The sequence below is a fragment of the Brassica napus genome, chromosome C5, assembly GCF_020379485.1.
Source record: "Brassica napus cultivar Da-Ae chromosome C5, Da-Ae, whole genome shotgun sequence".
Taxonomy (NCBI): domain Eukaryota; kingdom Viridiplantae; phylum Streptophyta; class Magnoliopsida; order Brassicales; family Brassicaceae; genus Brassica; species Brassica napus.
The window spans coordinates 15,112,180-15,126,439 of record NC_063448.1 but is presented as its reverse complement, the minus strand read 5'-3'; the positions used below and the strand labels follow the sequence as shown (position 1 = coordinate 15,126,439).

The window sequence follows — 14,260 nt, the reverse complement described above, 5'->3', positions numbered from 1 at the left end:
TGCTACATCCCTGATCCTTTCAGTTATGACTTATGGTCCCATGTACCGCAGTCTCATTTTCTTCAACTTCCTCAGATCATTAGTCCCTCTAAACGTTCTCATTTTCAGGTATACTGCATCTCCAACTTCAAACTCCAAATCTTTTCTTCTTTTGTCTGCATAACGTTTATGGCGCTCATGAGCTTCTTTAAGCTCTCCACACACTGCCCAGACCATTCAAATTTTATTTATTTTCCTTTATGGCACTTTTAGACGTATGTCAATTACTGACTGATGTTACCTTTACAGGATCCACAGCCACTCCTTCTGAAACTACATGCCCCAAAAATCCTATCTCCCTTTGCCAAAAACTACACTTGCTCAACTTAGCAAATAACTGCTGTTCTCGCAACTTATTCATCACCACGCGCAGACGCCACTCATGCTCTTCTTTACTCCTCGAATAAACCAGGATATCATCAGTGAACACAATTACACACTTATCCAAATACTCCCGAAACACGTTGTTCATCAATTTCATAAAGGCTGATGGCCCATTAGTTAGCCCAAAAGGCATCACTACGAACTCATAATATCCATAACGTGTTCGAAAAGCTATCTTCCTCACATCCTCCTCTGCTACAGATATTTGATGATAGCCAGAAACTAAATCAATCTTTGAAAACAAAAATTCTCCTTGTAGTTGGTCCAACAGTTCTTCAACATACGGTACGGGTACTTGCTTTTAAATATGACCTTATTCAGTCTCCGAGAATCAAATTTTTAAAATTTCCAGCATTTTTCTTCACAAGTAGAACTGGTGCTCCCATGGCGAACTACTTGTGCTCCCATTCCCATGGCGAACTACTTGTGCTCCCATGGCGAACTACTTGGTCAGATGAACCCTTTGTCTATTAAATCCTCTAACTTCTTTTTCAACTTCGTCAGCTTTACGCGAGCTAAGCGATTGGCCGCTCTAGACACTGGAGTAACCCTTGACTCTATCTCAATGGTGAAAGCATCTCTCCTTGATTGTGGTGGTCTTTGAATAGTTTGGAAACGTCCTGGTATTCTAGTGCAACTGGAATAATGTGCATCTACTTCGCCACATTTCATGGTGCTATGGCTAGGTAAGCTTCATTTCTCTTTGCTAACAGCTCTTCTTCTTGAATCATCGAGATCATAATGAATCTACTATGACATTTAATCTAATGATAACCTAATTTTTGTTTTTTTTTGCATGCATAAGTGTCTTAAAGATTAGACAATTATTACTAATTAAATTTGATGAAATCTCCTAAAAAGATTTTTTTTTTAAACTTATTTAGAACATTTCAAGAATACTCTACCCCTTTCCCTTTCTATTATGACCCTCTGGGTCAGAACCGGAGTGGCCTTTAACCTAGGTTCTTATACCAAATTGTAATGCCCGTCCCCCAAATCATACTCTTGTGCCCTAACTTGAACAACAAGAAACACCTACATACACTGAAAAGGAAAGAGGGAAATGGGTGAATAACACACAGTCATTCAGTGAGGTTGGTCATTTCTGCCCACATGACTCCTAACATTATTAACCAACTTGCATGCGAAAATACTAGTCATAGAACATTCATCACCCAACATATTAAGCAATTAACAAACATAACACATCATTTATTTCAATACACATTCATTAATCGCATTAACATTTGTCATCTCATAACCATTTCCAATATTAATAATAACATGACAACTTAGGCTGGCCGTCACCTCGAAAGGTCGTACGCCACCTTGGGCTCGTCGGCTTTGACGGGATCGCCATGTCCTCGTCCCCAGTCCGACTTTCCACATTTAATATTTACCTAACAACTTCATCACTTATCGCTTTAACATTTATCAACTAACAGATCGTCATCAACATTATCATCACAAATAATCATCAAACAATCAAACATACAAAATTCCTAGCATTCAAGAATACAACTTGACTAATAATAATAAAAGTCCACAGATCGCACCCTCACCTTTGACTAAAGGTTTAAAGTGGGTTCTGAAACTAGCGGGTTGACACTCTGTTCTAGTGATCTGAAACTGCGTTTGTGTTTGAAGCGAATTAGGGTTTCTGGTTTTGACAGAACAAGATGGTTCTTGTCCAGGAAGCAATGCGAATAAGTATTTGTCCTTACCTCTAAACAAGATAACGTTAACAGATATAGATTACTTGCAGCTAGATCTTTCCAGAGACACCTTGCTCGCGTCCTAACTCTCACTGGTTCACCGGGAAACTTTCTCACAAAACCCCTATGTGAAACTGGAATAACAGGTTTCAGACTTAGAATTTCCGGATTCAGAGAACAGAGAATTTTCTCCAAACCGGGAAACTTTCTCACAAAACCCCTATAGCTTCCAATGTTCGGAAAACCCTATACGGATCCCATTTACACTCCAAAGATTTACCAAGACTAGTTTTCATAATTCTCTATCTTACATACATAATAAAATACCTTAAATAATTAATTATTCCAAATTCAAAATAAGAACAAATAAAAGGGAAATTGCTAGTCGAAATATAACACAACACGTTGCTTATACAGCTACAGTAAAACCTGTGTTCTTATCTCTTACGTGGCATGTTTACATTATAATCAATTACACAGTAAGTAAATCTAATTAAGTATGTATTTTGGTAACATTATCTAAATATTGCATTTTCCCTTTTGTAAATTGACTCTGTACACAAGTAAGACATTTGGCAAGGATGACAAAAAAACAGAAACAAAAAAGACACTTGGCATACTAAAAAGTGAAGATAATATGATATTTATGGTATACATATTGACCCAAAAGTGTTGAATAAACAAAATATTGACCACAGAAATTGGCGCATCTTTTTCCATAAGCTGACAGATACACAGCACATATCTTTCACCTTCTGCGTCCTTATAAAAAGCACCATAGTCCATACGGTTTTCAAACACATTAGTTACAATAGCAGCAACATAGTGAGCGAAATCAGGGGAGAAGATGTTTGGATTTGAAAACATGAAGATTTCCAGCAGTGATGCAACCAACCCGGTCATCAATCTCGATCAGTATGTGTTAATTTTACCAAAATATTGGCTAAGTTCGTTTTAATTCCAAGTAACATATATGCGTGATTGCTTTTTCCTTTGAGAGAAATTATATTAATAATTGGCTAATGACTTTCCGTTAAAATTTTATATGAACAATAAGTTTGGAATCTCTTGACGTCTGCCATCAAAATTTTGATTTGAACAAACACACATTTGCTTTCACAATTGAAACTAAAGTCTCGATTCTCGATTGTTTCAAATGTTACTTTTTCTCTAGTATTTGTCTTTGACACTATCGTCAAATATATTTTTTGTCAAATAATTTTTTTTTGTCAAATAAATTTTGTTGCAAAACCCTAAGCGTTGTGATTTCATATTTGAGAAACAATACACTACTTTGTATAATGTATAAATGTGAAAGATATCTTTAACGCAGAAACAAGATTAAAAAGAATCCATAACGAATAAAATAAAAGTAAAAAAGAATGATAAATTTGCTTGTGTTAATCATTCTCAGAGGAGATCCGACGGCATTCCAAGAGTATTGGATGAGTACGAAGATGAAGGAGAGGTGTGTTGTGGTGATACCAGGATGGGAACTGATGAGCTACTTTAGCGATAAGACGAACGTGTGTTGGTTCCTGCGGCAAGATCTTCCTAAGGCGATCAAGGCGTTGCACCGTGAGATCGGCAACGCAGCGACTGAAGAACGCTACATCGTGGTGGGTAATGGCTCTTCACAGCTTTGTCAAGCCGCTTTGTTTGCACTTTCTTCTCTCTCTGAGGACAAGCCTCTCAGCATTGTCGCCGCGGTTCCTTACTACTCCGTAAGCCCTCACTCACTGAATAGATTTTAAACAACATTATTGATAACAACATAAAATATTCAAGAAATGGCACTTAGGCTATAGAGATGATAAAAACATAAATGTTCTAGTTGTTGCATCATCACTTGTTAGTACTAGGGTTGTAGCATAGTAGATCACACAATTTAATTTGGAAATCGAAATCCATAACCTAAATATATCCTAGCTACAAAACATGTTATGATGGTCTGCAAATACATGTTTCATGAGCACACAACACATGACATCCCAAAGATAAAAAACATAAATTAAACTTTAATATTAATAATGCTCACGTCTCACATTCATATCCTTTAAATTTCGTTTAATATCTATGTTATACGTTTTGTTACAGACATACGAGGAGGAGGCATCGTATGTTCAGTCGCAGCTGTACAAGTGGGAAGGAGACGCAAGAACGTTCAACAAACCCGGACCATACATCGAGATGGTGACATCACCGAACAATCCTGATGGGACCATCAGAGAGCCGGTGGTGAACCGTGGGGGGAAAGTGATATACGACTTTGCGTATTACTGGCCACACTACACTCCTATCACTCACCGTCAAGACCACGACATTATGCTCTTCACCTTCTCTAAGATCGCCGGTCACGCTGGGTCCCGCATCGGGTGAGTCAAACTAACCACTTACTTAGTTTAAAATCATTTTAAGTTACTTGACCCTGAATCCTTGTCGATATATAGTGTGAGAGTTTGATAAACGTACTTGCTCCACTTTGGTTGTTCATTTATGTGTGAGAAACAATCACTGAAACGAGGTTGGTCCTTATCTATGCAATTCGTTATACATGCATTAGTATTGAAATTATTTACTTTTTTTTGAGTGAAGGTGGGCGTTAGTGAAGGACATAGAGGTGGCTAAGAAGATGGTGCAATACCTAACAATCAACTCAATTGGTGTTTCTAAGGAGTCGCAGATTCGAGCCACCGTGATCCTCAATGAGCTCACCAAAAGTTGTCGCATCAAATCGGAGAGTTTCTTCGAGTATGGTAACGAGAAGGTGAAGTCACGGTGGGAGAGTCTACGCTGGGTCGTAGATAAGACCGGTGACACATTCACTCTACCTGATTACCCTCAAGCCTTTTGCAACTTCTTTGGCAAAAGCAGCTCAACTTATCCTGGTAATAAACCATAAAGCATTTTGTGTGTGATGAATATGAAACGGTCTTGGTCGTCCACTAATGGTTTTGGATATGTTGAAATGTTTGTTGCAGCGTTTGCATGGCTGGGGTGTAACGAAGATAAGGATCTCGAAAGTCTCTTGAAGGAAAAATACGTTTTGACAAGAGGAGGAGAGCGATGTGGCAGTGATAAGAAGTACGTACGCGTCAACATGCTTGGACCCAACAAAGACTTTGAGGACTTTCTCAACAGGCTTCTCACCATCAAGTATCCTAACTGCTTTGAGGGGATCCCCTGCTTTGAGCCTTAAGTTATTGTTTTTATTATTTTTTTTTTTGAAAAAGGGCATATTTTTTTATTTTCCATATGACATTTCCAATAGTAATGTTGAACACAATGCTATTGTGATGTTTCCGTTTCTTCTGAAGTTTTATTTTATAATAATAATTTAAAAGGTTTTTCTATCATTGAGTGTTAAATTAAAAATGTCAACTTTTCTATATGGATAAGTAATTTGAACGAATTGGATAAAAATACGTATAGATTCATCACATGATGAATTTACCTTTTATCAACCCTAGGCGCTAGTCGGGCGGTAACCCCGGACCTAGCAGTTACCGAAAAATCGGATAGTACTCGGGAATTACGCGAGGCCTAGTTTTAAATGCAATTTAATATATTTATAATATATTTAGCTAATTTTAACCATGATTTTTGATTTAAAACTGTATTATAAATATATATCAGAAGTTGTGAATATGGCGCTAGAACCAAAAGTATCTTCGGTGATGTATAAATTATCAGAGGTTGTGAATATTGCCAAGCTTTCTCTAACAGGTAGAGCTCCACGGAAAAATTTTCATAGAAACATCTTGATCTTCGGTGCTGTATGCAGTTTCCAAACTCCAGAGTTCCAGTCAAACGTCTCTGCAGGTTGTACCTCTTTCGGGTCTGTTGAGTTCTCTAGTGCCTTTCGGTATCCTGACTTGGTCGTGTACTCTCCTGATTCAGTTCCCAACCAGATGAGCTTGTCTGGGGCGCCGGTTCTGCTCGACTTTAAGCTTAGGATTCTGCTCTCTTCGTGCGGTAACAAGCTTCTTATAGCCTCTCTGTTCCAGTCGGACCCATCGGGTAAGAGGAGGCAGTCTACTGTGAGGTCCAATTTATTTGCCGGCGCTGGTCCCATAGGTCTAGCTTTCTCTGTGTAGCTTAGCCATGCATCGCTCCAGATTTTTATTGACTTGCCATTGCCCACGGCCCATCCCGAGTTGTTGCAGATAAGGTCTCTGCCAATTAAAAGTCCCCGCCAGCCGTGAGACTTCACTGATTTGTGTGTGGCCTGCAGGAAAGAGGTTTTTGGGCAATATTTTGCCATCAGAACCCGACTCAAAAGGCATGATGGGTTGTGGATTAATCTCCAGCTGAGCTTTGTTAGAAAAGCATCGTTGAAGCTCTGGAAATCCTTAAAATTCAAGCCTTCTTTGACCTTTGGTTGGGTCATTTTATCCCAAGAGACCCAAGCCATTTTCCTATTTCCATCCTTATCCCCACACCAAAAGCGTGTCAGCACAGATTGTATCCGTTGGCATAGGGAGACGGGTAGCTTGAAACAGGTCATGGAGTAGGAAGGGATAGGGGTCAGCACACTGTGGAGCATGACCATCTTCCCGGCTGGTGAAAGATACCTGTTCGACCATCCGCTCGCTTTAACTTGTATTTTGTCTACTATCGAGGAGAATAGGTCCTTCTTCTTCCTTCCAAAATGTTCGGGTAGACCGAGATACTTTCCTAAGCCCCCCCCCCCACCTTCTGGATATTCAATATCGCTTTCATCTTTGTCTTCAGTGTGACCGGAGTCTTGCGGGAGAAAGTAACCGACGACTTTTCTGTGTTTATGGACTGGCCCGATGCAGTTTCATACCGGTTCAGGATGGTTTTTAGTGCTGATGTGCTCTCCTCGTTTGCTCTAGTGAAGAACATCGTATCATCCGCGAAGAGGAGGTGGTTTACGTGTGGGCTTCCCCGTGCCACTCGAACCCCCGTCATTTCTCCACTTTCTTGTGCTCGGTTACACAACCCCGAGAGAACTTCCCCACATAGAATGAAGATATATGGTGAAAGGGGGTCTCCTTGGCGGATTCCCCTACTCGGTTTAACTCTTCCTCTAGGCGAGCCGTTAATGAGAAAGGCGTAGGTCACTGATGAGACACACTCCATAATCCACTTTACCCATGTCGGATGGAATCCCAATCTTTCAAGGACAAGTTGGATAAACTCCCATTCAAGCCTGTCATAAGCTTTGCTCATGTCCGTCTTAACGGCCATTGAGCAAATTTTTTCGGCTTTGGAGGTTTGGAGGTAGTGGAGAACATCGTGGGTGATCAACACATTGTCGGAGATCGCTCTCCCGAGAACAAAAGCGGATTGATTTTCTGAGATGATAGAGGAGAGGAGAGGCTGAAGTCTCTTCGTCAAGATCTTGGATATGATCTTGTAGTAGACATTGCACAGTGCTATCGGCCTATACTCCGCCACTGTTTGAGGGCTGTGAACTTTCGGGATTAAGCGAACAAACGTTTCATTGATCTTCGCTGGAAGCTTTGCAGAGACAAAGAAGTCTTGTATCTCGTCTACAATATCTCGCCCAATCGTTTCCCAATTGGAATGGAAAAAACCAGCCGAGAAGCCGTCCGGTCCCGGTGCTTTATCCGCGTGGATCGAAAACACCGCAGCTCTGATTTCTTCAGTATTCGGGATCTGTATCAACCTCTCATTTTCTTCGTCTGATACTTTTGGTTCTAGCGCCATATTCACACCGAAGCTCTAATATGCTGCATTGAAAAGGGAATCCTTCATGTATACTGCGAGTCAGACTCCCTCAAACTGGTTAAAACGCTCAACAAAGGACCTCTGACGGCGGAACTGTATGGCATTGTTGCTGATATACTCTGTTTATCAGAAGCCTTTGAATCTATTTCTTTTGTTTGGATCAAAAGTTGTAAGAATAGAGATGCTGATGCTCTGGCAAAGCAGACTCTCTGGAATGAATCCTCTGTAATGGCTCCCCTGAATTTTGGAGTTTAAGTTTTAATGAAAAGTTTGTGTTACAAAAAAAAAAAAAAACATGAAGACACATGTTCTTAGATACAATTATATAATTTTTTATATACAATTTTAGACAACTTATTTTTTATTCGTCGAATATTTAGATTATGGTGTGGTTGGTACGAAAAATCCCTTTAATGAAGTAATTATGTGTTTGTTTTGGATTTGATAGCTAATTATAATTATTTAGTAATGAATAATCAAACTGTGTCTCAACTTTTAAACAGACGGAAAAAAAAAACTTAGACGGTCTAAACGAAAATTAGGTGGTTAACGCAGAAATTAAGCGGTCAACGCGGAAATACGCCTAGCTATACCGATTTGTGAATATTCGCAGCAGTCAAACTCTGAATAACCCATAAGCGGCAGCGTTTTTAAGCATGGCCTTTTATGGTATAAAAATGATACCTCCGTAAAATAATAATTTTATAATTGAAGTGTTGAATCAACTCAATTTTATAGTTTAACACTTTTGAGGCCTTAAGTCAGTGTAGAAGTTTGAAAAAAAAAAAAAAAAAAGTCAGTGTAGACGTGGCTGTACCCTATTGGTGGTGAACCGAAAGTATATTTAATCTGAAGAAGAAGTTGAAACATGAATAATCTCCGCCACATTTATTCTCACAGAAGGGAGCATAAAAAATGATTAGATATTGTTGAAGAAGAGTTTTTGTCTGAAAAATCGCGTTCGTCCATTTAAGTGGCTCTGCTGCTTCCTTCGTTAAGAAGCCACATGATCGGATCCAAATCTATTTCAGACACACAATTGTAATCTGCTTCAGGAAAAAAAATTTATTAAGTTTTTTTTTTTTTTTAAAGTGGCACACTTTAGCGTTCAATACAATCCCTACCTACTCGTGTTCTTGCGGAACGTGAGACTCTTCAGAGTCACAACATTTGAGTTCGAAGGTTTGTGTTTGATCAATTTGCCTTTTGTTTTTCTCTTTCAATCGTTTTGATCATGAACTCTCTCTCTCCTTTGATCAATTTCTATTTTAATTTTGAAAACCCATTTAAAAAGAAATCTTTTTTTTTTTTTTTGTTTCGTAAAGGCTGAAAGTAAGGTTGCGATTGCTTTTTAAGTGTGAAGAAGAAGAGAAAATGGCTTTAGAGTACGAGTCTCTGAACGAAAACGTGAAGAAGTGTCAGTATGCTGTAAGAGGTGAACTCTATCTCCGAGCTTCTGAGCTTCAGAAAGAAGGCAAAAAGGTCACACACTTTTAACTCTTTAAAAATGGTTGCTATTTAGACCTGTGGTTCTTATTTGGTTTAGGACTTGACAGTGTTTCAGTTTTTGTTTTTTGTTTTTTGTTTTTTGTTTTGTTAACTTGTGGTTTAATGTTACATAACAACAGATTATTTTCACAAACGTTGGGAACCCTCATGCTTTAGGACAGAAGCCACTGACATTTCCTCGCCAGGTATATATATTTATAGTATACTTCAATCGACCTTTGAGCTTAGATATTAAAAAACAAGAACCAATTGATGCAGGTGGTTGCGCTCTGTCAAGCACCGTTTCTACTAGATGACCCGAACGTTGGAATGATATTCCCAGCTGATGCTATTGCAAGAGCTAAGCATTATCTTTCCTTGACCTCAGGCGGATTAGGTATTTATTATTATGCTCAGCAAACTCATTAATTAGCTGTTTTTATCAGACAATTATTTCCCTTTTTGTGTGTGTGTGTTTCACAGGTGCTTACAGTGACTCAAGAGGCCTTCCAGGAGTTAGGAAAGAGGTTGCAGAGTTCATTCAAAGACGTGATGGCTATCCAAGGTGATTGTTTTCATTTTATCTTCCTCACAATGATATATAAGCAAAGCCAGCTCAGGCCTTCTGCTTCTTATTTTTCATAACACAGTGATCCAGAGCTCATATTTCTCACTGATGGAGCTAGCAAAGGTGTGATGCAGATCTTGAACTGTGTTATACGCGGTGAGAGAGACGGGGTAAATGCTCTCTCTTCCTCCAAGAAAGTCTTATAGTTATCTGCTATGATATTTTAACTCCTGACGTGACACTTCTTTCATTTATCCCGTTTTTGCAGATTCTAGTTCCGGTTCCACAGTATCCTCTCTACTCAGCTACCATATCACTCTTAGGCGGTTCTCTTGTTCCTTACTATCTCGATGAGTCTGAAAACTGGGGGCTTGATGTTAATAACCTTCGCCAATCCGTTGCTCAGGCTCGTTCTCAAGGAATATCAGTAAGCAATCTTCTTCTTCTCTTGCAATTATCAATGCAGGTACTGATTTTTCTTGAATGTGGGTATACAGGTAAGGGCAATGGTGATCATTAACCCTGGGAACCCAACTGGTCAGTGTCTAAGCGAAGCTAACTTAAGAGAGATCTTGCGGTTCTGTCACAGCGAGAAGTTGGTTCTTCTGGGAGATGAGGTTTATCAGCAGAACATATACCAGGATGAGCGTCCTTTTATCAGCTCCAAGAAGGTCAGCTTCTATCTTTGCTTTTCATGTTTCAGTGAAACTTGTGATCATTCATTTAACATTGAACATTCTTGTTTATAAAAAAAAAAAGGTTCTGATGGATATGGGTTCGCCGTTCAGCAAGGAAGTCCAGCTTGTATCTTTCCACACTGTTTCTAAAGGTTATTGGGGAGAATGTGGACAGCGAGGTGGATACTTTGAGATGACCAACTTCCCTCCCAGGGTTTCGTCTTTAAACCTCTCTGCTTTAAAGCTAATTATGTTATGTGTCAAAACATAACATGATCATTGATTTACTATGGTTTCTTGATTATGCAGGTTGTTGAAGAGATATACAAGGTTGCATCAATCGCCCTGAGCCCGAATGTCTCTGCACAGATCTTTGTAAGTCAAAAAAGACTTAAACTAATGTGGATTTGTATTTGCAGAAATCATTTGAATTGTATTGAGAGTGGTATGAATGGTGCAGATGGGTTTGATGGTTAGTCCTCCAAAGCCTGGAGACATTTCATATGACCAGTTCGCCCGTGAAAGGTATATATACTTCTTCTTCTTTCTTTTTTTCCCACAGGTATATATATACATAAAAGCCACTTAAGCATCATCCCTGGATTGAATCATTGATAATATCCCCCATTTTGTAGCAAGGGGATTCTTGAATCTTTGAGAAGAAGAGCAAAGATCATGACTGATGGATTCAACAGCTGCAAAAACGTTGTTTGCAATTTCACGGAAGGTAATAACCAAAGAACCATAAACATCAAGACATGAATGCATCTTGTTGTTGATTCATGTGTGTATATAATATATGTAAGGTGCAATGTATTCGTTTCCTCAAATAAAGTTACCACCGGGAGCTCTTCAAGCTGCTAAACAAGCAGGAAAAGTGCCAGACGTTTTCTACTGTCTAAAGCTCTTAGAAGCCACAGGAATCTCCACAGTGCCTGGCTCTGGATTTGGACAGAAAGAAGGGTACAAACAAACAACTAAGAATTAATTTTCGTTTATTTATTTTTGATGTTTATAACTAGATTCTTATTTTTTGACAGTGTGTTCCATCTGAGGACAACAATCTTACCTGCGGAAGAAGAGATGCCAGAGATCATGGACAGTTTCAAGAAGTTCAACGACGAGTTCATGACTCAGTATGAGAATAGCTTTGGTTATTCCAGAATGTGATTACTTCTTTCTTCTTGTTATGATGATGATGGAACAACTATTGTGTTTCTGCTACACTCTTTAAAAAGCTAAATCTCTGTAGTACACTCTCTTCTCTATCTATATAAACTCTCTCTGCCTCTACTTAAAAAAAAATATATATATATATTTTTTTGCAAACTGATATAAAATCTTTTCTTTTTGTGGTAAGGTATATATTTGAGATTGTGCAGTTAAATTGAAGAAAAGAATATGGAATATTTTCTTGAGCTGAATTGAAGAAGAGAAAGACTTTTGTTGAAAACCGGACTAAATGTCACTGCAAAAATCAATTAAAAAAAAGGAAAGATAACGAACCAAAACTAAAATTCACAAGCACTTGTCTAGTCAACCAATGTAAAACTAAAACAGGTCAAAAAGACAATGTTGTGCCACTGATGATCTCCATTTAAATTTAGCAGGAAACAAAAGCTCAGAAGATACTGAAGCCCTAGGCATGGATTTTAACTCTTTCCTCAACTTCTTTTTCATTTTATCATTGCAGTCCTTGCTATACCTCATGGAGATTCCTGCTCTCTTCAAACACTTGGAGCTTGCAAGGATATACTCCAAGAGCTGCTTCTCGTCTCTCGTCCCTCCATATTTTTTCCATTCCAAAATCTCGAGTTGAGACGACAAGCACTCTGGAACATAACTCCAACGACGGAGATCATCGGATTCACCTATGCCCTTCTGAGAAACAACAAAAAAAAAAAAAAAAAAAAAAAAAGTACTATGTATAAATTTAATAAACGCATAATAAAAATCAAAACCTGCTTGAGGGAGTATACTTACAGTGTCGATCATAAGAACTTTAAGATTAGGAGAGTTGTCAAGCAACAGCATAACTGATTCTACCCAATATTCCGCGCGACATGGACGTAGCATACACTCTATCAGTTGAGAGTAGTTGACGCAACTACAGAATACTTCCTGTAAACAGTTTCACATAATTAGATGCAACGATGTGATCACAAAACTGAGAGAGGGAAACTTACCGTTTCATCGATCCAAGTCATATGGAGAAACTTGACAGAAGAAAGATATGTCAAGAAATTTTCATTAGGGGGAGAACCAACGTCTACTCTGGCCATGGTAAGGTTAGGACTCATACTCTCTATCGAGCAACCATCTTCAGAAAAATCATTGACGCGAAGATACTTCAACTGTGGGGAATCTATAATCAAAGACCCACTACTACTACTACAACCACAACCACATACTCCATCGTCATCATTATTATTAATATAAACTAAACTATTTAAAGAAGGCACTTTCACACTGAACTTGATCACATTGTCATTCTTCTCTCGGACCACAATCAAAGTTTTGAGAACAGGACAACTTGATAAAAGCCTAATAAGTGAACCCTCGTCTTTATACGCCACATTGAAAAGCTCCAGTTTAATAAGCGAGGGGAGGAAAGCTTCAAAAGGAAGCTCTATGAGAATCTTGTTTGAGAGAATCAATTTCTTGAGCGTTTTACAAGTATAAAGTGTCTTAGGCAAGCTTATAGGCTTTGCTGACCACTTTAGGTTGAAGTCTAGCAATCGAATGTTGCGTTCAACAGCTTTTAAAATCAGTTTTCCGACATCTACGTCAGCTGGACATCTTGAACCGAGTTTAACTTCTAGGTGTTCTAGTATAGGTGACTTGTGAAGTTGCAATGACTGTTCAAAAAACCACCAGAAGCTTTTGCTGTTTGTGTGCTTGGTATCCTTGCAAACGAGTTTAGGCATCAACGTCCAGATGCAACTCCATGGTTTTGACAAAATCGATGTGGCTACTGCTTCTTTAATCGGAAGAAGCAACAATATTTGCACAAGTAACGCATCAGGTAAAACACTAATCCTGTCTTCACAAACTTTTTCTTTAATTTCTTGACAAGTTGCAGCTTTGTTAGCCATGTTTAAGATCTTTTCTCACGAGCAAACCTAGCTAATAATAGAGATCACGAGGTTTTAACCAAAAACTCTTAGCTCTTTTGTATTGATATTGCTTTTCTCTATCTCTTTGTTTATCCCAGATTGCAAGAAGCCAATCGCTAGCAATTTATTTATATGTCTTTTTGTAGAATCCTAGTACCACACGGTTTATGTCAATCCATTCTTCTCCTTGTTAGCTTAGGAAATCACACCAGAAAACATGAAATTTACAAAAAAAATTATTTCATCAACTTGTTGTTAATTTTAAGAATTATGTATGTTTATTAAGTAATATCAATATTCCCTATATATTAATTGAGAAACATTACAACTTTTTTTTTTGTAGTCACATGTTATTACTAAGATGATTCTTATAATCATTAGATAAATATGTTTGTCTATCTAATTATATAATAAGATTTTAATAAACTAACTATAAATTCATTATAAATGTTCTTTGTTATTTTCTTAAATAAAAATTACGAAATTGTCTAATGAAACAAAAATATATATGGCATTAATGATTTTGAATAATAAATATTTGATAAAAATTAGTCT

The 14,260-nt window shown here is 38.1% G+C and overlaps 3 protein-coding genes across 5 annotated transcripts; 2 read left to right on the top strand and 1 right to left on the bottom strand.

The window, feature by feature from the left end:
* The first annotated feature begins 937 nt into the window (after positions 1–937).
* On the top strand, positions 938–9,026 carry LOC106400436 (tryptophan aminotransferase-related protein 1-like). Its single transcript, XM_048758972.1, has 5 exons — positions 938–3,053; positions 3,553–3,862; positions 4,236–4,513; positions 4,734–5,026; positions 5,120–9,026. The coding sequence occupies exons 1-5, from the start codon at positions 2,986–2,988 to the stop codon at positions 5,335–5,337; spliced, it is 1,167 nt and encodes a 388-aa protein (XP_048614929.1). The 5' UTR covers positions 938–2,985; the 3' UTR covers positions 5,338–9,026.
* LOC106401320 (glutamate--glyoxylate aminotransferase 1-like) lies at positions 8,802–11,882 on the top strand. 2 transcript variants are annotated; one of them, XM_048758970.1, is made up of 14 exons: positions 8,802–9,038; positions 9,182–9,338; positions 9,485–9,550; positions 9,624–9,741; positions 9,828–9,909; positions 9,995–10,082; positions 10,181–10,339; positions 10,410–10,583; positions 10,672–10,803; positions 10,899–10,964; positions 11,050–11,114; positions 11,225–11,316; positions 11,396–11,552; positions 11,630–11,882. In XM_048758970.1, exons 2-14 carry the CDS (start codon positions 9,231–9,233, stop codon positions 11,757–11,759), a joined length of 1,437 nt encoding a protein of 478 aa, XP_048614927.1. In that variant the 5' UTR covers positions 8,802–9,038; positions 9,182–9,230; the 3' UTR covers positions 11,760–11,882. The 2 variants fall into 2 exon arrangements, with proteins under 2 accessions (XP_048614927.1, XP_048614928.1); XM_048758971.1 differs by having other exon boundaries at positions 8,807–9,038; positions 9,213–9,338.
* On the bottom strand, positions 11,744–14,139 carry LOC106401319 (putative FBD-associated F-box protein At1g05080). Of its 2 annotated transcripts, XM_013841817.3 has the most exons (3): positions 12,776–14,080; positions 12,573–12,710; positions 11,744–12,470 (listed from the first exon to the last, which is right to left on the bottom strand). In XM_013841817.3, the coding sequence occupies exons 1-3, from the start codon at positions 13,682–13,684 to the stop codon at positions 12,141–12,143; spliced, it is 1,377 nt and encodes a 458-aa protein (XP_013697271.2). In that variant the 5' UTR covers positions 13,685–14,080; the 3' UTR covers positions 11,744–12,140. The 2 variants fall into 2 exon arrangements, with proteins under 2 accessions (XP_013697271.2, XP_048614926.1); XM_048758969.1 differs by having other exon boundaries at positions 11,744–12,710; positions 12,776–14,139.
* Between the last annotated feature and the right edge of the window lie 121 nt (positions 14,140–14,260).